The sequence below is a fragment of the Ursus maritimus genome, unplaced genomic scaffold, assembly GCF_017311325.1.
Source record: "Ursus maritimus isolate PB19 unplaced genomic scaffold, ASM1731132v1 scaffold_13, whole genome shotgun sequence".
NCBI lineage: Eukaryota > Metazoa > Chordata > Mammalia > Carnivora > Ursidae > Ursus > Ursus maritimus.
Genome location: NW_024423675.1, coordinates 36,934,373 through 36,960,876, shown reverse-complemented (window position 1 = coordinate 36,960,876; position 26,504 = coordinate 36,934,373). Strand labels below are relative to the sequence as shown.

The following is a 26,504-nucleotide window of genomic DNA, read 5'->3' as shown; positions in this document are numbered from 1 at the left end:
TTAGTCCATGTGAGCTTCTATTTGTAAACCCTTGGAGTAGTGCCTGCCATAAAACAAGTGTGTGATAAATGTTAGCTATCATTATTATAATCTTCCAGGCCCCGGACTAACCCATGTCAGCATTTGAGACCTTCATCTATTTTTTCTGTCTCTTTAAACTCCAGCAAGCTCATTTTTTTTTTTTTGCATTGCTTATTCTTTCATTCCTGTTTAGTCACCGTCCCCCTACCCCAGTGCTGACCATACGAAACAGCACAGCATGGCTCTGCCACTTGCATGCACCCTGGTCTCAATTCAGGCTAAGCCAGCTCAATCACACTGCAACTAGGGGTGAGCTTAAGCCAATGATAACTGTTGAACTAGAGAACTTGGAATCATATTATGCAGACAAGGAGGCAGTACTATAAACGTCCTACTTTGATCTTCATTATAGTCAGATGAACTGGCCGGGACACACATTGGACAGTTTACTCATCCGTCCAAACTCCATGTTTAATCAATGGCAAGGCTCTATCTAAAAATCGAATCCAGTGAGCACCTAAAAAACAGCAAGTTGTACTTTCAAGCCTTCTCCTACAACCCTGTACTACCTTACCTAGCTTAACAGAAGCCTAAGTTTCTTCTTTTTATTCATTTTAATAAATGTTGGTAGATTCTCTTCTATAACACTGAGATAACCAGCCCCTAAGTATTGGTGCTTCCTCCTCAAGATTCCACTCTTGCTTACTTTCTCTGGCCTTCATGATTTTTCAATAATACTGTATTAATTTGACAAGGATTTACTGATACTTTCTAAGCACAATATTGTTAGGGGAAAACTATAAACTGATCAGCAGAAAGGAAGAACACAATCCTCTTAATTTTATCTTTCTCACAAAGGTCTGTCTTTTAAATGAATTATGATTTTTATGTGTGTAATTCCAAAATTTTTCAAGTGCTCTGTGTGTTCTAACTAGAGTTGAAACTTGCTGTTTTGGAGGATGCCAGGTAAACCTCACTGTAACGAGGTACTTTCTCATATTGTTGTTCAAAGTACTAACTGCCACCATGTTGGTCAATACAAGAATTATTTTTAGAGAAAGGAAGTCTGAAACCCTAAATAAGCATTTCCCTAAATTTCTATTCATAACAAATTAGTGATACCTGGATGCTTTTCCATAAAGGAACGACTTCAAGGATAACTGTGAAAGGCTCGTTCCTCATTTCCACACAAACTGAGTCATGCAATCATGCTACATCCTCAACATTACACCAAAGAAAGATCTCAGAAACAGTTTTAAATACAAGGTTGGGTTCATTTCTTCATTCTCCAGTATTTGCAGTTCTAAGAATCACCACAATGTCAGGTGATGAAAAGAGGAAGAAAAATATTCTGTGTATATAAAATTCTGTCACATAGGAAATCAAAATTATATCAAAGCTCTACATATAGTTTACAGGGGAAAAAAAGTGTCTTCAAGAATTAATGATGGTTTCTCAGGGATTTTTATACAAGCCTGCCATGTTTCAAAAGCAGAATCAAAGTGAATCTAAGTTCCATTTGAGTTGCAGTCCAGAAGAGTGGTAAGGAGAGGAAATCATATGTAAGTAACTTTTCCTCTGTATGAGGAAATTTAAGCAAAAATTACTATGGTAACCATGCATATTTAGTTAGCAGTCTACTGACAACCCAAAGAAATTAAAAGGGATAATCCCAGACAGAGAAAGGGGAGAATCTCATATAAAGGAAAAACATTTATGATGATTTTAGGACTCCTAAAGTAGTGCCAGCTATATGTCCGCATCCTTGTCAGTCACTAGTAATGTGATTCTCTTTCAGCCACCTCTTCAGCCATCTATAACCTAGCTATAGCTCAAATTTCATTTACTCAACTCAAACCCACCCAGAGATTCAGTCCGCCAATGTCAATCATGTTTCCTGACAGAAAACATAAGTCCTTTAGTTAGAAGTATTGTAGCTAGAATGAATGATACTCTTTCCTTAAATCACTGATGATCAGTTCTTCTCCAGGGTTTGAGAAGGCTGGAAATATCTGAACAATAAGGAGGAAGGACATCAAAATCACCAGGACTGCTTGTTTAAAATATACCTACAGCTTCCTAAACCCTTCCGAAATCTACTGAATTATAAGCCTTGAACTCAGAAATAGCTCTTTCAAATGCCCCCAGCGATGATGTCCAAGTAAAGCTAAGCTTGGGAGGAACCAGAGCTGCAAGCATGGTCTTCAGTGGTGTCTCTAAGTAGCAGTTCTTATTAGCAAGTCTCAAAAGCATCTTGGGGCAAATGCTTCCATCAGAGACAGCACTTGAGCTGATAGTAGCTCTTGATGGAATTGACTCTCTGTTGCACTCCCGAAGAGGTATATCTATGGAGCTGTTCCCACCAAAGCTTTCCTCTTTGACTGGCATCAAAGTAAGGAGGGCCTCTGGAGTCTGTTGCTTCATACCCTACAACTCTTATTAGGGAGCTCAGGATCATTCTCTCAAAGCAAGGCAAGGCATGTTGCCTGCTAAGCCCTCTCCTGGCATTACAGATACACAACTTTTCTAAAATGAAAATCCTTGAAGGCTTTTGCTCAAAGCCTTCTGTTTACAGCTTGGGTAACAACATACTGGGTCAAATTATTATGCCTCCATTGTCCTCCATTATCTCTCTTTTGCCAGGTGCTGAGACTTGATCATCTAATAGCTCAGAGTGAACTCTTCTCCCTCTGGGTGTAAGCCCAGGATGCTAGACTGCAGGACTAATCTCTTTCTTGGAAGTAGTTGAATCTAGTTGTCTAGGGGACTGATATGTGCCCTAAAGTATCCTTCTGGTGAATCCACAGGATCAACATTTGTTGATCTCTTTCAGGAAATGTGAGGTGGAAGGCAGAGAAGGGGCCAAGCCAGAGACTGGAGGGAAAAGAGTGGGGGTGGCTGGATCAACAAATAAAGTAGAAGAAATAAACAGAGATGAATCTGTTAAAATTCAAGAGACCAGAAGGAAAAGCCAAATGGCTTCTAATAACGACATGGACAAAGGGCAGTATTGAAGTTTGGATACAGAAGAAGCTGAAGTTGAGGGCTATAATATTGAAGGATATTATTAAAGGATTTGAATAGACCAATGAGGAATCTACCTAAGGTAACTTTCAGGTCTAAAATGATGCACTTTTCATCTAAAGTATAATATTCTAGAATGTTCTAAACATTTTGACATGTCCCCAAAATTCTCCAGACAAGTAACAATGTAATAAACCTTAAACTCCATAGATTTGATATTAATCACAGAAGACTACTTTGTATAAATATTCTATACCTATAATATAAACAGTATTGCTTAATTAGTATATTAAAATTGAGACATGTTTATTTTATAATGCCTTGTTTCATGGGTGGGCCTTAAAAATACTTTGTTCTTATTTCTCTTATTCTCTAACTTAAATTTATATTTAAGTATATTGTGAAGGACTGGAAGCAAATGATCATCAATGCTTAGTCAAAAATATATATTTTAAGTCATAGTGAATATTTAGACACTGTTGTCCAAAATAAAAATCTACCTAGAAGCACAATAAGACTGGGGCGCCTGTGTGGCTCAGTTGGTTAAGCATCCGACTCTTGATTTTGGCTCAGGTCATGACCTCAAGGTCCTGAGACTGAGCCCTGCATCAGTCCCCTCGCTGGTCATGGAGCCTGCTTAAGATTCTCTGTCTCCCTTTGCCCCTCCCTGCCTTTCTCTCTCTCTCTTAAAAACAAACAAACAAACAAACAAAAAAACTATAAGACTTATAAGCCAATAAGAAGGAAAAAAGGAAATAGACAAAATGTGCACGTACAAAGAAAGAGGAGTGATGCAGTGAAAAAGCTGTTTCACCTCTGTGGTGTTCTTCCCCAAAACCCAGAAGCCCAGTTTAATCATGAGAAAACATCAGAGAATGTAAAATGAATAATATGCCACAAAACACTTGACCGATGCTGTTAAAAGTGATTGGGAAAAATAAGGGAAGATTAGGAAATTTTCATAAATTAGAGGAGACTAAGAAGACACAATGACTAATTGCAATTAGATATCCCAAATTGGATCCCATAAAACAAAAAAGACATTAATGATAACATGAATGAAATCATGCACCAGTATATCAATATCAAAGTAATGTACCAATGTTCATTTCTTAGTTTTGAGAGATACATGGTAGCTTGTAAGGAATTAACATGAGTGAAGCTGGGTAAAATGAACGTAGGGATTCTCTATACTCTTCTTACATTTACATACATCTAAAATGATTTCAAAATAATTTTTAAAAAATGCATATGAGACTATGTTTCTTTTTATAGTAGATTCTATAACTAGTATTAATACACTCAATGATAACAACTAGACCAAGTGCAGAAAAATGTCAAAACATTTACTTAAAGCCATCAGAGAGTTATCAAGAGGGTAGAAAATCACCTTCTCAATATCAAGAAGAAAGATGTCTAAAGAGATGTGACAGCTTCTGTCTGATGGGCATTTCCCTGTCCAGAAGATATGGCTCAGAGAATAAGCAGTGCTTTGATGGCCTCAGTGTACTAGGAAGACATGATTTGTATGGGTGGGACTTTGGTAAATCCCACATACTTTGGTTTAGACTCCAAAAACAGGAAGCCTAAAGTAAACTGGAATTAAAGCAGCTGTTACTGGGTTACAGCACAGCTTTGAGTCATCTAGGTCCCAGAAATTTTACTCCCCAAAATTATTTTTTTTTAATTTTTATTTAAATTCAATTTAATTAACATATAGTGTATTCGTTTCAGAAGTAGAATTTAGTGTTCATCAGTTGCATATAACACCCAGTGTTCGGTACATCAAGCGCCCTCCTTAAAGCCCATCACCCAGTTACCCCATCCCCCTACCACCTCCCCTCCAGCAACCCTCAGTTTGTTTCGTACAGTTAAGAGTGCCTATGGTTTGTCTCCCTCTCTGATTTCATCTTATTTTTCCTTCCCTTTCCCTATGTTCATCTGTTTTGTTTCTTAAATTCCACATATGAGTGAAATCATTTGATATTTACTAAGATCATCTATATTGCCATTGCCTGGCAGAAGCATCAGAAAATCCTCACAATATCTTAGGCCTCAAGTTATTTCTACATACACATTTTAAAATATAACTTCTTTTATGCAAAAATAATCAGAAACATGAGTGTATAAGACATCATAAAAAAGAACCTGCAGCTCAGATAACATATATCTACAGAGGCCGGATATTAGAATTATCAAACAAAAGCTCTTAAATAATTATTACTTTATGCTCAATGAGATAAAGATAGAATACTAAAAGTGTAAATATAATCTTGTTAAATATATATAAATATGTAACATTTCAATATAAAACTGATGCTAAACTATTTGAAAATGAAACAAAGACAAATTCTATGGGGTGCCTGGGTGGCTCAGTCATTGAGCATCTGCCTTTGGCCCAGGATCCTGGGATCGAGCCCTGTATTGGGCTCCCTGCTCGGCCTGCTCCTCCCTCTCCCACCCTCCCTGCTTGTGTTCCCTCTCTCACTGCCTCTCTCTGTCAAATAAATAAGTAAATAAAAATCTAAAAAAAAAAAAAAAAAAAAAAGAAACAAAGATAAATTCTAGAACTGAAAAATGTAATAAATGAAATTAAGAATCCCATGAACAGTTTTAATAGCAGGTTTTACATAGCTAAAAAAAGAATTAGTGAACTGGAAGTAAGCCAGAAGAAAATATCTAAAATGAAGAACAAAGGCCAAAAAGATGAGTGTATACAAAAGAGAGTGTAAGATAAACAGTGAGAAGTTCCAAATTATTAACTTTTATAGTAGATTTTTATAGAAGAGATTGAGGAAAAGAACAGTATTTGGAAAGTTAATGGTTGAATTATTTACTGAACTGATGAAAGATGTAACTGCAAATATATCAACCAAATAAATCTTAATGCAGGTATTAAAAAGGTATTATCTATAGTAATGTTGCTCAAAACTTTGTACAACAATGGAAAAGTTGTATTCTGCATAATTAAATGTGGTATTTGCTAGTCACATCAGGCTATTGAGCACCTGATATGTGGCTGTGTAACTGAGGACCTGAATTTTCATTCTATTTGAGTTAATGAAATCTAAATTAAATAACCTCATATGGTTAGTGACTATTTTATTGGGGAGAGCAGATCTGGGACATCATAGTAAAATTACTGAAAAACAAAAACAAAGAAAAATATTTAAAGAAAACAGATAGACAATAGATAATTATTCAAAAGCTAACTTTTCTATATTAACAATGGAAACCAGAAGACAACCAAATGTGCCAAAAGAAAAAAAGCTGCAACCTTACAATTCTATACCTAATAAAAATATCCATCAACATTGGAGGTAAATTCTGTTATATGTCTTGTTTAACCCATATCCCATTTTGGAAATAAATTTGCATATTGGCCTTGAAATTGTGAGATATCAAGAGTTGTTTCTGGTTTACTTGTATTCTGAGAAGTGATCTTCTCAGTGCAGCTCCTTTGGCTCACCTAGGGGAATCTGTCACTCTCTGTAAACATTTCTGTTGTAGGATTTATATTATTTTTTATATATATAAACCACATATAAACCAATTACTGGTTTATATGTTTGTTTTTCTTATTTGAGTATGACTTCATTTCTCTGCAAAGTCTTGATCATAGCACTAATAATTATATTTCAGCTGGCATCCAAAAAGAAATTCAATCTCAGAAAGATTAAGTGACCAACCAAAGAGCCCACAAAAACGAGAAGCAAGACCAGAACTGAGACTTCTAATCTCACGTACATTCTTCTATATTGCAACACCTCAGAATTAGGACTCTTTCTACTCGTACTGGATCCAACATCTGTCTTCTCTGAACTCTTGAGTTTATCAATTACCAACTTTAAAAAAAAGAAAAAAATCAACTTCCAATCTTTACTGGAGTATGAAAGAAACCTCAATCTGGAGGCCAGGGGACCTGGATACATGGATTCTTATCTTAGTTTTGTTACCAGTGAGCTGGAAGTCTTGGAGAATATATCTCACCTACCTTCCCTGTATCTGTTTATTCCAAAAAGCACCATGTTTCACAGAGTAAGCTATATATATTGAGACAGGTATTTTAGGAGAGGTCTGAATTTAATTCTTACTCTTAAATACTACCATTATATTTCAAATATTTTGAATTACTTTCTTTTCTTAACATCCACTTTCCTATGAGAAAGAAATAGACTTAAATGCCATAGAGAAATTTGAGTAAATTTTTCCTAATAGCCACCATCAACGAGTAGTTTTTAGTGAGTGTCTAGGAGTGAAAACAATACAGCCAGCTAAGTGAACAAACAGCATATATGTTCCATGTTGGCAGACTGACACGGTCTAAAGGATGGAGAACCACCATCAATGTAGGGAGATCATCTTTTGGGACTATGCATGTAAACCTGTAGGTTACATATCTATGTAGGCACATTTTATATCGTTCAACCAATTTCTGAATTGGACCACTTTTTCAAGGTAAAATATAGCTTTATAAATATTAGATAATTATTAGTTCTGGTAAATACTAGATCCAGGAAAAAAATAATAAAAATTCAACTCAAATATATTATCTCTACGTTCCCTCCCTACTCCCATATCCTCAGGCCAATCTGGCCGGGAATTGGATGCCTCTGGGCACAAAGCAGGTTGAACAGCTGTTTGACTCATCGCATTTGACTCCTTGTCATTTGGCAGATTGAAATCTCTGCTGAGAGCACCGTTTGGAATTTTTCTTCCCCAAAACTGATATTTTTGAACATGGAATTTGAAATACAGTGAGGCACTAGTATACAGTCATAGAATAATAGTGCCAAAAGGGAGTGATCATTTGTGTCAAAAATCTAACTTTCCTGACAAGTGTTTAAAAAGATAACCTTCAACTGGCTGAGGTGGGTCTGATAGAATATGAATATGGGTTTACTGAAAATGTGAATATAAAAAATGATACTAGCTTCAGGCGTGTGGACGCATGAGGAGTGACTATCAGATTTGAGTATAAGTTGAGGTGTTATAGCAGGTAGGACTCAAGTAGTCAGGCCACACCCACTGAAGGGAGACAGATTAGGGAAATACTGGAGAATCCAAGAGAATCACTAAGTCAAGGTTTGGGATTTGAGAAAAGTACTGACTCCTACTACTACTAACAATGATGGTTATTATTATTACTATTATTATTTATTTAACTATAAAAATAGTTAATGCTTATAGAACATTTAGTATTGGTCTGTCAGCACTGTCGTCCTGCTTCAAATATAATAACTCATTTAATTTTCTTAATGATCATATGAAATAAGAGCTATTATTATTTTCCCCAATTTATGCGGGATGAAACCAAAGCACAGAGAATTTCAGTCACTGGCTCAAGATCACACAGATGGTAACAGGTGAAGCCATGGTTTGAATAAATGTAAAAACTGAAAGGTAAGAGACGCCACAGAGAAGCTGAACACTGTTGAATAAAGCATGTAAGAAGCCTGACCACAAACAACCAACCAAAAACCCAACTCCAGTCCTCCGTGGTAAGAACTGAAAAACATGCAAAACCCAGCAGAATTCCCTGTTATTTAGGTCCTTTATATCAACTATATTTCTCCCTAAATTTCATCTCTTTTGCCCCCATCTTGAGACCAGAGTACACTCAGATCTAAGGCTTCTGTGAAGATCTCAGTCTTTCTCCAATTGTTAGCAATCTCATTGTCAAAAAAGTCTCTTTCTGTGAAATTAATCATTGACTTTCTGACTTAAACCTATTTCTGCTTTTCTGATCTTTATTGGGTTTGGGAGACACATACTGGATGAAGGTAGTTAAAATTCTAATCACCTTGGGTTTTTCCTTTTTATTTAATAACTCATTTAAATGTACTTATGCTAAATCCTATTTTAAAATCTCCCTGACATTAATTACTGATATATTCACATCTTCCTGACAGGCCTACTTAAATGTACTTATGGTAAGTTGTCCCCTCTTACCTCTCCATTTTCCAAGGGGTGTATTTTGGAATAAAAGGAAGTGCAGATGACTTCATCATCTTTGGCATAGGATGGCGGTCCAGTACGGGGATAAATATTGTAGAGAGTTAGACACTCGGTGTCTGTCACAGCATGATACTGCCAGGGCTTGTATTCAACATTATCAAGTGAGCGTTCCAAAATCCAGTTTCCAGGCCGAGGGGAGTTTGCTGCTTTCACAATCACATATGCAATCTGGAACACCTGGGGAAGAGTGACGACAACAACGTGCAACTTTGAATTCCAAAGTATTCTCACCATTTTTTAGGAAATATAAAGCTTAATGCTACAGTAGATTTTATTTCAGATTTTATTCCATAACCCTATTATGTTCTCTGAAATGATTTTACTGTTACATGTTCATGTTTAATACCTTTTGCTAAAGCGAGATGTTTCATCTTGACAGCCATGGCTTTAAAGGAAATGGGTTAAGATTAGATTTTAGTTCTCTAACAAATCATTGACATCATTTCATCTGATTTTTAAAATTCCATTATAATCATGATCACCTAAAGCATTCATTACACACCAATTTACTCACCTTACTGTATTAGAAAGTATAAAGTATGAGTTAGAAATTCCATGTGTGGATAAGTGCTTGCGAGTTTAGAAAATATACTCACTTATATCACTTAATCCTCAGAAAAGTACAATGCAGGTGGAATTAGGTGCTTTTATGAAAAGAAAAAATAACACAGAGCTTTAGAGACACAGTCCTGTATTCAAATTGTGGTCTCAGCATTTATGTGACTTTGGACAGATGATTTTATTTTTCCAACATTAGCTTCCTTTTCTACAAATTAGGCATAATAAGTACAGTATGAAGCAACAACTTGAATTAAATGAGATAATGTATGCAAAGTACCTGACAAAGGACTTGTAAATACTTAATAAATGTCAATTACTCTACAACCCCCAAATGGAAAATAATGGAGAAGAAGTTCTAGGACCTTCAGACAACTGATTGAAACTGGAACATATTAAGTGAACGGTGATTATACTTTCTGTACAAGAAGTAAACATGTACTTTAAAAAAAAGGAAAATAAAGAGAAAGACATGAAGTTACTGTATGTCAACAGAGTGACAATTGAGCGGAATGTGGCAAAATCCTTTATTTTGAAATCTACATAAAATATGAAGGCATAAAAAGCAAACATTCTAGATGTTTTGTGATAGTGCATAACCAATGTAGTCCAAACGAATAATGCACAAACATTACTGAGTGACGCTTATATTCAATGCCCTGGGTAGAAAGTTTTTATCTATAAACTACTTTGAATTGCAGTCCTACCATCCACGGGTTGAAAATATATTGTAGTAAAGAGATACATAAAATGTACACTACTAATAAAGCAACATGACATGTTTTTGTTTACTAAATGCTGTGAAATATGGGGAGCCTGAAAACACTAAGCTCTGTGTAATTAGAATCACTGGAATGGTGCAAGTGGGAGGATGGACCCACTAAAATGTGACTAAAGGACCCACTGGACAACAGAGGGAATTGTGAAAGGAATGTTTTAGAAACAAATTTCAACAGCTTCATAATTTTGACATGAGACCTTCATGAATGCATGTACAGTGTGCATGGTCAACTCCGAGGGACCAAACTTAAAAATATGAAAATTTGGTATGGGAGGGGCAACACAAATAGCTCTGATGCTGGGCTATAGAGGTCCTTATGAGAACATGGCCACAGGTATGCTGTGAGGGGAAACATGAGTCATCAAATGATTGAAAGTAGGGCTGGTATTGGCCCTTTAGGCAGAGTTGTGGAAAAACTATTAAAATTTTGAAATAAGCTTCTGTACTTGCTGGCAAATCACTGTTGCCCAAGCCTCCCAAATGCCTCTTCTCCCCTGAGACCATCTTGTTAATCTCAGCATAGCAAGGAACAGCCAAGACATCTGCTTTGATTTGTCTGGGCTTTGACGGTTCTGTTTTATTGTCTATCAGTCCAGGTGAGAGATACTATGAGTTTATATTTACAGAGGGACACAGGTAAGTATAAGTGTAAATAGACACACATACCTATGTACATGTATATGTGCTTTGATATTTTGGGGAAGAATATGCATGTACGTGTTGAAGCTATTACTACGTCTGAGGTTTGAGAATAAGGAGTCGAGGAGGAGGAGAGATTTGACTTTCCATCCAATATCCTGCTATATTAATGTATTAGCATAAATCTCTTAGTTTTTAATAAGGTTACTTTTTAAAATAAAGACAATTAAATAAAATGAATACAATTAAAGCCAAATTCTCTATCAGAGAAAGAACAAGATTAGGAGTAAGATAGAACACGCTCTCTCAATACTTATCTAAAACATTTGTTGTTTCTGCATCTTTTGTTGTTATTCATAAGGAATATTTCTCTTAGACACTCCATATTCAACAACTGATGCACATGGAATTTTTTTATAAATAAATTCACTGAGGAACGTACCAATTGGTTAATCTGATACAGTACGAAGATAGTTCTTTCTACTATAAACATAAAGCTCTGATTTCAATTTCTGGTAATCCTGAAGTATTCATGGCAAGGTTTGTAAAATGATAAAAAAAAAAAAAAAAAGAATACAAGTAACTAAATTGTGAGCTCCTAAAGGGCAGAGACTATAGTTTTTATATCTTTAAAGATGTTACAATCCTTATTATAACTCTTTTGAAATAGTGGGCATTCAATATTAATTACATTTAGTTGCATAACCAGAATCACTGCAACATACTACAATGTTACTTCTATTAGCATAATACTTTTTTTCCTGTTATATCTTGATTCTCAGTCAACACCAGCATATTTTTTTTTCACTTGCAGGAACCAAGACATACATTGCTTGGGTGTTCATCATATTATATGTCTCTATGAGCTAAGAAAATTACTTAAACTCTTTTACCTTGTTTTACATTGTTTATTTTCCAACATCAAAACCATGGAAGACATAATAAGATGATGAAAACAAAACTGCATGTTCTTTGGGAAAAGAATCTATATAAATTATTTAAATTAACATGTTTCCATTCAGGAAAAAAAAAATGTACAAAGGTATTTTTTTAAATAGAAAACAAAAAGAGAAATAACAAAGCATAATTAGGGATCACAGGTACCCAATAATAAAAATAAAGACACATTGAGGTAACTGATAAAGAACTTTGTTTAGAAAGCAGATCAGCAAGCATAAACAGGAAAAGGCCAAATTTTCTTTGAGCTACAATGTGGATTTATGACTTCGGAACTTCTGTGTTGGCTCTGAAATAATAGATGAAATCCATGAAACAAAGTTATACTAGAAACCCCACAGATTCTTTCTATAATTCAATATAACAGCCAGCATTAAGTGACATGGAAAAGCAGGCATTGCCTTAGAGAATAGTAGAGGAGCCCCATTTCAAAACAATATCCCTCTTTCATTTATTTTCTATGGATTCTTTCACATTTCATGCAAAATTAATTAAATTAGCTGGCATGTAGTATTTTGAATAAACTTTTAAAAATGTGGTAGACAGCATTATTGAAAAACACAATGAACAGAAGTATTCTTTGAAGGCATCAGAGAATGCTGTGTAAAATTTTAACAGTGATGTTCTAAGTACAACACAATTTTAATGACCCTCATAGAATAATTCTCTAATGTACCTATGCTACTTGTATTAATTATGTCTTGTGTCTTCAGTATAAAGACTCGTCAAAAATCAGTAATTATAAAACCTTTTTTTCCAGATGAACAAAACCCTAATCTGTGCTGTGCAACAAGGACAGCAAATGCCTCATTCTAAGAAGTGCAAAAATGCTATGACAGCTAGGCTTCGACAAACCTGATATTGCAACACACAATAGCCCAACGTTCTTTTCCTGTCAATGGGCATTTTTTACGAACTTCGTGCCTTAAAAAAATCCAAATAACTTTTGAAATAATATCAAATGTTTGACATTTTACTGTAACAAAGATAACTACTTTTTATTTCATATTCCATTCATATGTCACCTAGCAAAATATCATGTAATTACTTCACTGGTGCAGGATTAAATTAATGTTCCTTTTATCACGTGCAGAGTATTAAGAACTTGACCTCATATAGGGTGGAATTGGTGGACAGAATCTTTCTGAAGAATCCTTCAGTCCCAAACTAACAAGTAAGGTATGACCACCATATGTAGCGATGCTTTTCACCATCATGGCTGAGATGATGATATTAGAATAGCACTGGGGTGAAAGAGGAGACCTCACAGTCTAAAGTGGGCAACCTAGTAACTCTGGCTATTCTAGATGCTGCCCTGGGCTGAATATCTTGGCTCACTTATAACCCATGTGGATAAGTCGGACATCTGCAACCAATTTCTAACACATGCATTATTAGGACTGGACTTTTATTCTGAATAGTCTCTGCAATGACTCTTAGGAATCTACTGTATCCCAGTTGCTTTGTGTTCAGCAGAATCACAGATCTAGGAAAATGCTACCAAAGAGTACAGCATTTTGTGAATTTTATCGAGACTTTTGAGTGTCACTGGTGTGCAGTTAAGAGAGCTGGATCAAAGTATGGCTCCTTAATGATGTAACAAGGCCATAGAATCTGGGTTTTCTATAGGCCCGATCCCCATGAAATCCATAAAAATTATTAATAAAGGTCCCTCTCTATAGAGGATGACACTTCACCCTTCTCATAGGACTTGATTTAAATTACTCTTTTCCATTTTTTCTTTCCTAATGTCTCAAGAGAACATGTGGTCATCTAATATCTGCTCACTGTTGGTGCTTTGCCTCTCTCCCGACATTGCTGTCTGTGAACTACCTGCAGCAAACAGTTGTTCACCTAACAAAACTGCTTAATTTTGAGGAGGTCTTCACGTATTCTAGCACCTGCTCTTGCCAATGTTATGGATTTTAACATTTCTATATGCTGTGATGTCAATTCTAATATATTTTTTTAAAACTCATCTGTAGTCTTAGTTGTACTAATGAGTTTGTCAAATTCTCTCATATATCTATACAGGTATATTGGCTTTCAGGAAGCAATGACAGCTACACATTGTCAGAACCACAAAGGGTTCTAGGAATCAGGTGTTTCCAGGCTTGGTATCCTTTGGAATAATCTGAGAAGCTTTATAGATAGGTACACAAGTCGCTGTTTGAGTTGATGAATGCAGTTCATGTGATTATCTGCTCTTTGACCTCAGAATACAGAAATAAAATAGAAACCAGTAAGGGCAAAAATTAGAGGGTGAGAAGCATTTAGCTTTTTTCTGGAAGGTGTATGAGAGTTAGCTGATGACGGAGAGCAGAGGTCATGGCTGTAAGTACTCAGAGTTGCTGTAGCCCTAGAGAAGACCAGCAGAACCTCACAGAGGCTGGTCTAAACAGAAGCAAGGGGAAGAAGTGGGGCTGAATGCAGGGAATTCATCAAACATCTGAGTACAATATAATATTCACTCAAAGATCCACTCTCATCATACCATGGGTGACCAAGTTCTTACTCCCCAGCAAAAATTTCTGGGCAATCACAGAAAAGTAGCTCATTATAATTTTAAAAATGCTCCGAAGAGATTATTCTACAGATTTTGATAATACTATTACTAGACCTTGTTGAAATCAAATTTCAACAATAAAAGCTTTTAAATGATGTTCTAAACTTAAAAAAAAATTTAACCTAGAAATACCAGCAATTATTACTGTCTGGGTTTTATGCCTCATATAAATTTGCGCAAACTTCATTAAGCCTAGAATAATGTGGTGAAGTCCAAGAAGGATGGCCCCCTTGCCTGCTTATACTTCCTTTCAGACAAATTCATTTACAGTAATTTTACATACTACAATGATTTGTAATTGTCACTTAGTTGTCCTGTACAGCCTATTTATTCCACTCACCCTCCCACCAAGTGTATATTACAATTGCTGAGTGTCAACTTAATGAGTTACAGGTAAGCAAATGTGTGATTTCAACTCGGGGTAAGTGTTCCCTGCATCATGACAGAAACAGAAACACTGTGTCCTTAACTGAAACAGGCTTTTTTATACTAACATTAAACTCACATGAAATTTATACATTTGAAAATGAATTACACTACCACTCCAAATTTCTAAGAAACAATAATCTAACTAAATGACTAACTAATCCTTTGAAGATACAATGTTCAACTATATGTTGAAATTGGTTTTTAAAGGGGTTTTAATCAATGCCAAACAGTTCATGGGAAATTATTTGAAGGACTTCTGTTCCTCTTTCTCCAAAAAGGAAAATCTCAACTTTTAGCTCTGGAAAATAACAAGACTTACTTTTCAGCTCTTACTAAATTTATATATAAATGTAAAGAAACTGCATTTTTTTCATTAAAAAGATTAGTTTTTCTTTTCTCCCTAGAACTGGACAAGTTGACCATAAAGTTGATTTGGAAGAATTAACAAGCAAGAAAAACCAGGAAAACCTGAGATGTAAGAGTACTACATGGAGGGATATATTATTAAATGAAAAAAGCAACATGGAGAAAATTGCGGTTATACAGGATACTGTTATTTACTATGAAAGGATGACAAAAACAAATGTAAAGCTATTCTATGTTCATGGATTAGAAGAACAAATATTGTTAAAATGTCTATACTACCCAAAGCAATCTACAGATTTAATGCAATCCCTATCAAAATATCAACAGCATTTTTCATAGAATTAGAACGAATAATCCTAAAACTTTGTTGGAACACAAAAGACCCAGAGCCAAAGTAATCTTGAGAAAGAACAAAACTGGAGGTATCATAATCTCAGATACCAAGATATACTACAAAGCTGTAGTAATTGAAACAGTATGGTAACAGCCCAAAAATAGATACATAGATCAATAGATTAGAATAGAGAGCCCAAAATAAACCCACACATACATGGTCAATTAATCTAGGACAAAGGAGGCAAGCATATACAATGGGGAAAAGAGTCTCTTCAATAAATGGTGCTGGGAAAACTGGACAGCTACATGCAAAAGAATGAAACTGAACCACTTTCTTATACTACTCACAAAATAAACAAAAAAATGGATTAAAAACCTAAATCTGAAACCATAAAACTTCTAGAATAAAACATAGGTAGTGATTTGTGACATCAGCTATAGAAACATTTTTCTAGATATGTCTCCCGGAGCAAGGAAAAGAAAGGCAAAATTAAACAGTTGTGATTTCACCACAATAAAAAGCTTTTGGTCAGCAAGGAAAATCATGAACTAAACAAAAAAGCAACGTACTGAATGGGAGAAGATATTTGTAAATGACATATCCAATAAGGGATTAATATCCAAAATATATAAAGAACTTCCAAATTCAACACTACTACTACTAATAGCACAATTAAAAATGGGCTGAAGACCCGAATAGACATTTTTCCAAAGACATACAGATGGCCAACAGACACTTGAAAAGATGCTCAACATCACTAATAATCAGGGAAATGTAAGTCAAAACCACAATTAAATATCCCCTCACACTTGTTGGAATGGCTAAAATCAAAAACATGGAAAATAATAAATGTTGGGAAGAATGTAGAGAAAAACGAATCCTGGTGCACTGGTGGTGAAAATGCAAATTAGTATAGTCACTGTGGAAAATAGTATGGAAGTTCCTAAAAAATTAAAAATAGAATTACTGTATGATCTAGTTACACCACTACTGGGTATTTACCCAAAGAAAATGAAAACACTAATTCAAAAAGATCATTTGAAAATGAAAATACTATGTTTATTGCAGCTTTGTTTACAATAGCCAAGATACAGAAGCAAATGAAGTATCCATCCATTTATGAATGGATAAAGAAGATCACACACACACACACACACACACGCACACACACGCACACACACACACAGAGGAATATTATTCAGCCATAAAAAGGAATGAGATCTTGCCATTTCCAACATGGATGGAACTAGACAGCATAATGCTAAGCAAAATAAGTCAGTCAAAGAAAAAGGAATGCCATATGATTTCACTCATATGTGGAAGTTAAGAAACAAAACAAAGATAAAGAAAATGAGACAAAAGAAACAGACTCTTAAATACAGAGAACAAACTGGTATTTGCAACAGGGGAGGACAGAGGGGGATGAGTGAAACAGAGAAAGGTGATCAAGAGTAAGCTTATGTTGATGAGCACTGAGTAATGTGAAGAATTGCTGAATCGGTATTCTGTACACCCGGAATTAACATAGCACTGTGTGTTAATTGTACTTCAATTTAAAAAAGAAGAAAGAAATGGCAAGGAAATAAAAACCGATGAGGTTAGAGATGAAGAGAGGCTCCAGCGATGTAGTGAACGCAGTATGCGACTTCAGGTGCACCCTGATTCAACCAAACAGCTGTTAAAACAAACCTGGAAGTAACTGAACGATGAATCTTAACACTGAATGGACATTTGTCAGTATTACAGCAGGAGAAATAGCGTTCATCTTTAGATGGGACAATGGTTTTATTTACAGAAGAGCTATATCCTTCAGACATACATATTAAAATATTCATAGAGTGATATGTATGGAATTTGCTTCTAAATAACCTGGAGGGCAGGATAGGGTATGGATAAGTGTAGAATTGCCACAAGAAAGGCCACGAGTTAATTCTTACAGGTGGGTGTCAGATACACCTGGGTCTATAATATTCTTCCTTCAATAATTTTTTGGGGGGGTGTTGGAAAATTTTTATAATCAGAATTTAAAATGTTACTATTGCATCTTATTTTAATAAACAAATGATTATCTTTTACACAGTGGTTTTACCACTACTGGTAATTTAGTGCTTGTTCTTACTGAGCAAATGTTTAATGCACTTTCTTTATTACCTTGATAAATGTGAACTCTAGTTCATACTGTGACTACACGGCATCCTAAGCTCAATAAATATATCTTAATAATTCTTTCAAATTAATTATCAACTCTAAAGGGCATTGATGGCCCAGAAGGAATCACAATTTTAGTTCAGTCTTAAGAAAACCAGTAATACGAGTGAATGGAATCCAAATTGGAATGAATAAGGTCCTCCCCCAGCTTATTAATGCCTTTAGTACTTCATGCTTCATTAAGTTGCTATCATTTTTAACAATGTTAGCTGCAGGTAAAACTCAGACAAGCATTTTCTTTCTCTTTAGCACTGCCCTTGACATCTCTTCTCTCCTCACATATTTTTCTCTTATCTGAAACAATCTGTGGTTTCAAAGATTGACCTGCCTCCTGTGAACAAGCCATTGGCACAGCATGGCTTTCACACCAGCTACTGGTAAAAGAGCAGGTAGGCTGAGTCCCCCATAGAACATGACAGTCCTTTCAATGAAGCCATCACAGAGCACAATATTGGTGTGAATCACAGACAATCAGAAACGTGACAGTTTAAAGTTTGCCTTCTAAAAATTATTCACCCTTGAGAAATACCCAGCATTGCCTTTGTTTTTGTGCTTCCAGAATTACCAGGGTAAGAAGAATCTATGCATTCTCCAATTTATGACATTGCAGACATGAATGAATCACTCTGGTTCAAAGCATTTGGGGAATAATAGCAAAGATTTGTAGTGATGAGAAGAGTTAGAAATATAACGTTAACAGCGTAGAATAACAAATCAAAGACAGAATAAAACTTTCTGATCTTGGTTCTTGAATTCTTTCAACAGATCAGAGTCACTTAACACTTATTCAATTTTAGCTATTACAAATGAAATAGAAAGAACTATTTTCATGTTGATATACTGTCCCACTTCCTTGTTTTTCTCTAGAGACTTTTTTAAGAGTAGTCTGTGCCCTCTGTTGTTTATAACTTTACTACCCATTCTCCATTTAATCCCTGGCAGCCCACATACTCTAATCATTTCAGAACAGGTACCAGAAACCTGGTTGAAAAATTCCTATTTTTTCCCTCATCTTCATCTTTGAAGTCTCTAGAGCTTTTGATGCAGTTCTCCCCATTTTGGGAACGCTCTTCATCTTTGGAGGGAAAAAAGGTCTTGACACTATTTATAATTTAGGGATTTAAAAAACAAACAGACATATGTTCCTAAAACAGCTTTTCACCTAAAATGGAAAGTAAACACTAGGAGAGGAGGGAGTGAAGACAGAAAGTGTGTTCAGAAGACAGCATGTCCTGAATTTCTCTCCAAACCCTGTATAGGTACACCTGCTGTGGTTCTTTTTAATTCAAGTTTCCTTAACAAAGGGATGCCCCAATGTTCTACTTCCTAAAAATCTTTCTTTGGGGAAAGTTACATTTTATTTAAAGCCTAGCATTTGCCAGGCACTTCGGCAAGCAGAAGTTTCTTTCTGCGAACAAGAACACTAGGAGATAGGTAGGAACTGATTAGAAAATTAAAATGAGAGGGCGTAGGGGCGCCTGGGTGGTTCAGTGGGTGAAGGCTCAGGTCTGCCTTAGGCTCAGGTCATTATCCTGGAGTCGGGGGATGGGGCCCCATCTTGGGCTCCCTCCTCAGCAGGGAGTCTGCTTCTCCCTCTCCTCCCCGCTTGTGTTCTCTCTCGCTCACTCTCTCTCTCAAATAAATGAGAAAATCTTTAAAAACTCTTTAAAAATCTTCAGAAAATCTTTAAAAAAACAAACGAGAAGCTGTAGGTATGGTAGAAAGAATAATGACCCTTCAAAGATGTCCATATCTTAATCCTTAACATGGAAAGAAAGTACTGCAAATATGATATAAAGACCTTGAGATGGCAATAGAATGTGGATTATCTGAGTGGGCCAAATGTAATCACAAGGGTCCTTAAAAATAGAAGAGGAAAGCCAAAGAGGTCAGAGTGATCGAACATGAGAAGGACTCAACCCATTTCTGGCTCTGATGATGGAGGAAAGGACCATGAGTCAAAGAATGTAGGTGGCCCGTAGAAGCTGGAAAAAATCAAGGAATTGGATTCTTCTCTGGAGCCCCCAGAAATCAATGCAACCCTGCCAACACCTAGATTTTAAACCAGCAAGGGTTATCTCAGACTTCTAACCTATTAAACTATAAGATAATAAATTTGTGTTGTTTTAAGCCACTAAATCTGTGGTAATCTCTTATGGCAGCAACGGGAAAACAATACACTAAGTAACTTGTACCACTTTACATGACTAGTAAATTATAAAGCAAGTTTATAAATCCAGTTCGCCTAATTTTGCTTTCTGCATAACACTTTCTGCGTCTAAGAATATTTCAACTAACTCATTTAATACAGATATTTCCCACAGCTCAACTTCTAATACTCACCACATTCTCAAGTCCCATTTCAAAATATTTTAAAATAACGTAATATTTCTTATAACAATTTAATCTTGCTTTGTAAAGAAACAATCTTGCCCTTGTTTTAAAACTAAGTTAGAAGTTGCTCATAGTAGAAACTACAGAACAATTTGTAAATGGCTTTTAATGCCTTACATGTGATAGATTCTCAATTATTTCTTTTAATTCAATTGAACAGGTGATCAAAAATAGAATGCCACCTCTGAAATGATTCCAGGGGCTTCCTAGGTGATTTCTACAAATACCTACAGGATGAACCTACCTAACCATTGTATGACATTAGTATGTACAAATGACACAACCCTCATCATTGACAGAGAGGTGTGACAAGATGATATTGACAAGAAAACCATCTTAAAGATGTCTGAATCACATATTCTCCCTCTGAAATGAGAATTTGCAAAGGAGAGCATTCTGCCAAAGTTTGTCAAGCTGGCCTTTACCCCAAATTTTAAAGAGGTGACCTCATTGCCAGTGAAGTGTGAAGAGTGTAAATGAAATGAAAAATGAGAAAGCTGCAGAGCCTGATGTCATTCTGGCTGCGATTTAAAACTAAGGGTAGGAGATGACACTCATATAACTATGTAGACATCTTCTAAAGACTGAGTGCCAAAAAGTGATGATAAATACGTCTGAAAGGCTACCATTTTAAGAGGACATATGATACAATTCTTACAAAAACCATACTGCAAGTTCTTCATTTTTTCTATTCTGGCTAGATTTATCCTGTTTCTTTTTGAGTTAGAAATGCACCCAAATCATGATATAACTTTGCTGATGTCAAGTTAAAAATGATTTATGAAGTGCTGAGGGCTGGATTTCTGAAGCTCCTAAAGGATCCACAGCACACATGGGCAGTGCATAGAGGACTTTACTATCTTCTCTATGCTGCCTTCGCAAAGAAATGCTTTGCCCTGTAGTCAAGTTGGACTGCTCACGGACTTTCCAAAGCTCTTCATGTAGGACTAATTAATCAGTTGCACCAAAATAAAAAGCTCTTTTAAAAAGAAAACAAAAACCCTTACCACTGGAGAAAATCAAGACTAATCAAATTAGGACTAATAGTACAAGAGGGAAAAATGCTTAAAAAGTGACATAGTCTAATTTTTTAACATTGAAATCCTTCCAACTGAGCAGGTTATGAACGTCACAAAAAAGTCATGATAATAGTTTTCCAGAATAAAGAGCAAATAATTTTGGATACTCTATAGAACTAATGTCCTACTGTGAGCAGCCTATTAGCTCGTAACATGATTAATTTATATAAGATCCTTCACTAGAAAAAACCCACACATTTCCATTTAAAGTATAACAAAGTGTTGTCATTCTATTCAGGTTCTGAAATCGCTATCCAATAGAATATTTAATCACAATATCTAGAAACAAATCATAAAGAGTGATACATCTGTGGGAAACATAGTATTTCACCAATATGGAATCAAGCTCTATGTCATGTGTGATACCCAAGGCATGCAACATAACCCATAGGGCTTCGTGAGCAGTTTGATTGGCTATCATTACTCAGCATCAGTTGATAAAGCTCCACAGTCATCAGTAGTAAAATCTGACACTATAAATTTAATCCATCTACACAGCAGAGAACGATGACAGCAGAACATTCAAACAGTTCCACCACAAGCATATATGGAAGAATAACTGTAAAAAGACACACTATAAACAACAGTTTAATGAAGTGTTTCTTTATGAAACCAAGATTCTGTTAAGCCTAAACATGCTGTGGATTGTCAAGTAACTGTAGCTGTTAGCAAAGCATTACAAGAGGTATGAAGAATGAGGCCTTCTTCCTTATCGCAGTGAGTATAAGAATGCTCTTGCATTTAGGTGGCCATAAACAGCAGGTAGTAAATAGTCACTTTTCAGAAGCAGACTTTACACACATTTTGTGTGGAGGAGACCCTTCTTCAGCACAAAACGCCATCAAGTATCATCACAGATAGAACTGAAGAATAGTCCTGTGACTTCTGAAATTCTTGAATCTAATTTTTTGTGTGTCTAGGTCACTTTAAAATTATAATGTAAAACAAAATAAGGTCATAATTTAAATTGTAGATATTCTTGACATGAAGAACGGTTTAGACATGTATCAAATGCTTAAGGTACACAACATACTGGAAAAACTTCAGATCAATTTTTGCAGTCTAAACATAAATGCAATTATTTAAATATGAACAGAATACATTTAAATGTCTACATTCCCAGTAATCTCTTTAGAAAGGTTTGAGAGAGCATATTCAAATGGGAATGGGGGTGGTTCCTTGATTAAGAAGGGTGGGAAGGACAGTTATACCCATAATCAAATTTGCTTTGGCTAGCATTACTCTCACCTTTCCCCCCAAGATTCCTATTATGGATTCTACAGTTCTGTACTTCCATACATATTTTAAAGGCCCACAAAGTGTTACATTAATTAATTCCTTGATTCATGTACTTTACATATTTATTGAGCAACACACTATTTATTGTGCCAGACTTTAAACTAAGTGTCGAAATATAGGTGAAGATAACAATGTTGCTCTCTCATGGGGATTATATTCTGAAAAACAGGCAATACACCAGTGATGTGCTGAAGCCAGCCTGCACTGACTTTCGACAGCCAATGGTTGGCGAGGATATGGAGAAAAGGGAACACTTGTATACTACTGGTGGGAATGTAAATTGGTTCAGCTACAATGAAAAATAGTATGGAGGTTCCTCAGATAATTAAAATAGGTCTACCATATGACCCAGAAATTTCACTCTGGGAATATACCCAAAGAAACTGAAAATATGATATCCAAGAGATATCTGCACTCCCATGTTTATTGTAGCCTTATTCACAATAACCAAGATATGGAAACAACCTAAGTGCCCATCACTGGACGAATGCATATGTATATACACATACACAACTGTATGTTATTCAGCCATGAGAAATAAGGATGTCCTGTTATTTGCAACAACAGGGATGAACCTTGAGCAGATTATGATAAGTGAGATAAGTCATACAGAGAAAGATAACACAAATTATGATATCACTTATATGTAGAATCTAAAAAGGCCAAACTCCTAAAAACAGAGAATAAAATGACAGTTACCAGGGGATGACGGTGGGGTGGATAGGACAGATTTGTTAAGGTACAAACCTGCAATGAGTAGTAAATAAACCCTAGAGATCTAAGGAACAGTATGGTAAATTCAGACAATAATATTGCATTATAATTATCACACTTGCTAGGAGAATAGAATTCAATTATTCCAGCCACTAAAAAGAAATGATAATTACGTAATGTGATAGAGGTGTTAATTATCACTAAAGTGGCAATCATATTACAATATATAAATGTGTAAAATTAACACCTTGTAAACTTTAACTTTTCACTATGTTATATATGAAATATATTTCAACTTAAAAAAGCCAATCATGTGTTGGGGCGCCTGGGTGGCTCAGTCGTTAAGCATCTGCCTTCGGCTCAGGGTGTGATCCCGGCGTTCTGGGATCGAGCCCCACATCAGGCTCCGCTGCTGGGAGCCTGCTTCTTCCTCTCCCACTCCCCCTGCTTGTGTTCCCTCTCTCGCTGGCTGTCTCTCTCTGTCAAATAAATAAATAAAATCTTAAAAAAAAAAAAAAGCCAATCATGTGGTTTCCTTCCCAATTCCTTGTTCAACATGACATCATATTGGTAGCTTGAATTCAGTCCTGATGGGGGTTTTTATACCATGGAAATTGGCTCACACTGCAATTATGGCTTTTTATCTTTACTTTCTGGAGAGCCAGTTGTTAAACACTTGTCAGGACCCCACTGTACCAAACAAGGTAAGTGAATAAATAATACAATTTTAGGTAGAGGTTTCTACAATAGATGGTGATCAGGGAAGGGTTTTCTGAGAGGGTGATCTTGCAGCGACCTTGGTGACATCACAGATGAAGCTATGTCAAAATCTTGGGAAAGGGCATTGAAGGCAGAAGAAATAGCAAGTATAGAGAGCCTGGCACAAGGATGAACTTGGTTCATCTCATGAAGGACAATATAGCTAGAATAAAATAGGAGCAACTAATTGTGATTAGCTGCGATGTTGGAGAAGTATAAAAGGGCCAGGTCATGGAAGTTCTGCAGAGTGTGGTGTGGAGTACGGACATTAGTCTATATATGTCAGGAAGCACGAAAGGATTTTGAGCAGAGGGATGTAAAAATCCAGTGTATATTTTTAAAAGATTATGGTGGCTTCTGTTTGGTATGTAGGCTATGAAGACAGGATGTGAATGCAAAGAGACTATTCAGGGGGCTAATCTAGTCTTGGTAAGAGATGATGGTGGCTTAGAATAGTGTTGGAGAGGTGCAGATAATAAATGGTCAGATTTGAGATATATTTTGTAGGTCAGGTTTGCAGAACTTGAATAAGGGGTATGAAGGGAAAATAATCAAAGATAATTCCCACAGCTTTTTTTCTTTTACTTTTATTTATTTATTTCAATAACTGGATTAAGAGTGGTGCTCTACTGAGCAAGTGCATGTTTGGGGGTAGGAAATCATCAAGACCTCTGTTCTGAGCTGTACAATATGGTATGTTTCATTAGATGTTCAAGTGGAGTTGCTGGTTGAGAGACAGATTCAGTATAGTCATAAATGGGCTCTGGCCACTTTGGGAAAGTTTCATAACCTTTCCATGCCTCATGGACAATGGAAATAATAATACACCCCATCACGAAGTTGTGAGGATTACAAAACACAGTATCTGTGAAGTGTCAGAGCAATGGCCAGCCCATGTTAAGCACTCATTAAATATTAGTTATTATAATCAGTAGCAATACCTTCATCTATTTCCTAGCTGATACGTAAGATCTAAGTTGTTAGTTTTTATATAACATTGAAAGGGAAAGAATGTGGCATATCAAGTGGCAAGAGGATCTATTTTAAAACTTTTAACTGAAAGAGACAGACAAGATAGATTAGACAATAAATATCTTCTCATTGAGAGTAAAGTCCTCACTGTCATATAGCCTTATAATTCACCAGCCAACAGCGTATTTGATTTTGGATTTTTTGGTTTGGTTTGGTTTGATTATTGTAATGAATAGAGAATGAAGAAAAGGGATAAATAATGCAATAGTAGAATACATCTTTAAATTTATTTAATTATTGATTTATACCTTGTTTTGAAAGGTCACATAACTTGCTCCTATGATACATGCAAGTACTATAAAGTTGATGGTATTTTCTGAGATCCTGTTAGGTGTTCTGTTTCACTTATATTACCTCTGAATTTTAGGGAGTCCACAATTCCAAGGAGGTCTGGAAGCAGGAAAATGATTCATGAGACCAGATGTTTGGGATAATTTTTAAATAACTAAATTTCAAAGACTATATAATTACATGAGGAAGATGTTCATAATATAATATCCAGTTAACAAAACACAGTTGAAAGGGACACACAACTTTATCTATAGTATGTTACCAATTTAAAATGTATATGTAGTATCCAGAATATATAAAGAACTTACAAAACACACTACTCAAAAAAAACAAATAATCCAATTACAAAATGGGCAGAATACATGAATAGACATTTTTCCAAAGAAGACATACAGATGGCCAACAGACACATGAAAAGATATCTAACATCACTCATCATCAGGGAAATACAAATCACAACTATAATGAGTTATCACCTCACACCAATCAGAATGGCTAAAATCAACAACACAAGAAACATTAAGTGTTGGCGAGGATGTGGAGTAAGGGGAAACCTCTTGCACTGTTGGTGGGAATGCAAACTGGTGCAGCCACTCTGGAAAACAGTATGGAGGATCCTCAAAAAGTTAAAAATAGAACTACCTTACAATGCAGCAGTTGTACTACTGGGTATTTACCCAGAGAATAAAAAAATATTAATTCAAAGAGATACATGCACCGCAATGTCTATAGCAGCATTATCAACAATAGCCCAACTATGGAAAGAGCATGAATGTCCATCAACTGATGAATGGATAAAGGAGATGTGGTATATATTTAAACTAGAATATTACTCAGCAACAAAAAATATGAAATCTTGCCATTTGGAACAACACGGATGGAACTAGAGAGGATTATGCCAAGCAAAATAAGTCAGTCAGAGAGGACAAATACTATATGATTTACTCATATTTGGAATTTAAGAAACAAAACAATTGAGCAAAGAGGGAAAAATAAAAAAGAGAGAAAGAGAGGTGTAAACCAAGAAACAGA

The 26,504-nt window shown here is 35.7% G+C and overlaps 1 protein-coding gene across 1 annotated transcript in view; it reads right to left on the bottom strand.

Annotated features, from left to right (window-relative positions):
- Positions 1-26,504, bottom strand: part of LAMA2 (laminin subunit alpha 2) — a 601,373-nt gene that overhangs the window by 395,692 nt on the left and 179,177 nt on the right. Inside the window, exon 4 of the mRNA XM_040627485.1 lies at positions 8,998-9,240. Coding sequence (XP_040483419.1) covers positions 8,998-9,240 — 243 coding nt within the window. The remainder of the gene's footprint in view (positions 1-8,997; positions 9,241-26,504) is intronic.